We start from the raw sequence: 1,788 nt of genomic DNA on the forward strand, positions 1-1,788 counted from the left end.
GAAGAAGCCCGATGAATACCCGTCTGGCCCAGATGCCTTATCTTCAACAATGTCAAAAACCGCCAGCTTGACATCCGTAGGTGTGAATGGCAAGACTAAGGATCTGACATCATCTTCACTCAATATATGTCTAGCCCATGGTCGTAGGAGCCGAAGATCTATCATGTTTCATCATCGCTCCCCACCAAGTAAATTTTGGTAGTACATGACAAACTCATTAATTACTGCTCCGGGAGCTGTGTGAGTGGCTCCATGATCATCATTGATTTGTAAGATTCTCCTCGCCGATCTCCTTTGAGCAATCTTACGAAAGAACACCCTTGAGCACTGGTCACCCCCCTTCATCCACTGCATTTTTTATCTCTGTTGAAGCATAACCTGTTCAAGTTTAGCTGCTTTGGCTAGTACTAACCGGCAGCAGTGTTCTAACTGTAAGAATTGTTCATCCCGCCTGTTTGAACTAACAAGCAATTGCGCCATCTCAAGAAACCCTTTAGCCAACTGGACATTGTGTGATAAGTCTCCCTTGTTCCTCCTCTGCTCTCTAAACACCGGTTTTAGTGCTTTTAGTTTCCTTATAACCGCATACATAGGTGCTCCTATGATGTGATGCTGCCCAGACCTACTGCACACTGGGCATAAACTCTGGTGATAAGGCGAGGTAATTATCAAATCGAAACATACCTCCTAGTTGTTGTTGTCTATTCCCGCATAACACCATTGGCGAGTGGTCTGAAGTGCGTGGTGTGAGACAAGAATAATATGATGTCGGGAACCGATCCATCCATCTATCATTGATCAGCATGCGATCCAGTCTTTTCCAAAGGTTTCGTGGCCCGGCACTGCAATTGTGCCATGTGTACCATTCGCCCTGCATGGGTAATGGTAATAATCCTGTATTCTGGATGCAAGTATTAAAATCTTCCATGGCCATTCGAATATCTCCTGATACACCACAGATTTCACTAAGGTCGCGCACTGTATTGAAATCCCCTCCAACAAGCCACGGGATATTAGTACACTGCATAGCAATAGTCTCCATGGAACCCCATAAGGCCCTCCTCTCTACCAACTCATTTGCCCCATAAATAATAGTAATAGCAATGGATTCATGAATTGCACGGATATTAACATGACAGTGAATAAACTGTGTGCCACATTCAACCACATCAACATCAATAAAATTTTCATCCCATGCTATCCAAATTCGATTACCAGACGATCCATAATCCACAAACCATTGCCATTGAGGTAGTAAGAAAGCCTGAATATGAGATACGTTATTGATACGAACACGAGTTTCAAGGAGACCGAGGAATTGCTCATCTGTATCATCTAATAGGTGAAGTGCATCAAAAGTATTATATATAACAAGCGCCTTACCCCTTTCCTCACGACTTGGGCCGGCTGCATCTCTAGGGGACTCACGTCCCTCTCTCTGCTTTTCTACCACTGGAGCTGATGGTGGTCTGTTCATGTTTCGATCAGGCATATGTGTTGGTCGGGATGGTACATAAGTAGTATCACCATCCTTCCAGGGCTGGTTCCTACTCCGTTCAGGCATTGTTGGTTCTTGCAGCGTCCCCACTTTGGGTACATATACAGCGATCGGTGGATTAGCTGGTTTTGGTTTGTTGAGAACACACTCTTTGGCCGAGTATCCCAATGTCGTACAACTTTTGCACTTCGGGGGTATCCATTCGTACTCAACATCTACTTTACAAGGTGATTCTCCTCCGTCCTCATCCGGTATCATAATTATAATGTGCTTCGGTAAGTTTGAGGTCA

At 44.6% G+C, this 1,788-nt stretch overlaps 1 protein-coding gene across 1 annotated transcript; it reads right to left on the bottom strand.

Moving 5' to 3' along the window:
- On the bottom strand, nt 623-1,756 carry LOC105162405. Its single transcript, XM_011080399.1, has one exon. The coding sequence runs from the start codon at nt 1,754-1,756 to the stop codon at nt 623-625; it is 1,134 nt and encodes a 377-aa protein (XP_011078701.1).

Source organism: Sesamum indicum, linkage group LG5 (genome assembly GCF_000512975.1).
Source record: "Sesamum indicum cultivar Zhongzhi No. 13 linkage group LG5, S_indicum_v1.0, whole genome shotgun sequence".
In the NCBI taxonomy this organism is placed as follows: Eukaryota; Viridiplantae; Streptophyta; class Magnoliopsida; order Lamiales; family Pedaliaceae; genus Sesamum; species Sesamum indicum.

Excerpts from the sequence above, each read along its gene's own strand:
- LOC105162405 (XM_011080399.1), bottom strand. The coding sequence starts at position 1,756 with ATGATACCGGATGAGGACGGAGGAGAATCACCTTGTAAAGTAGATGTT.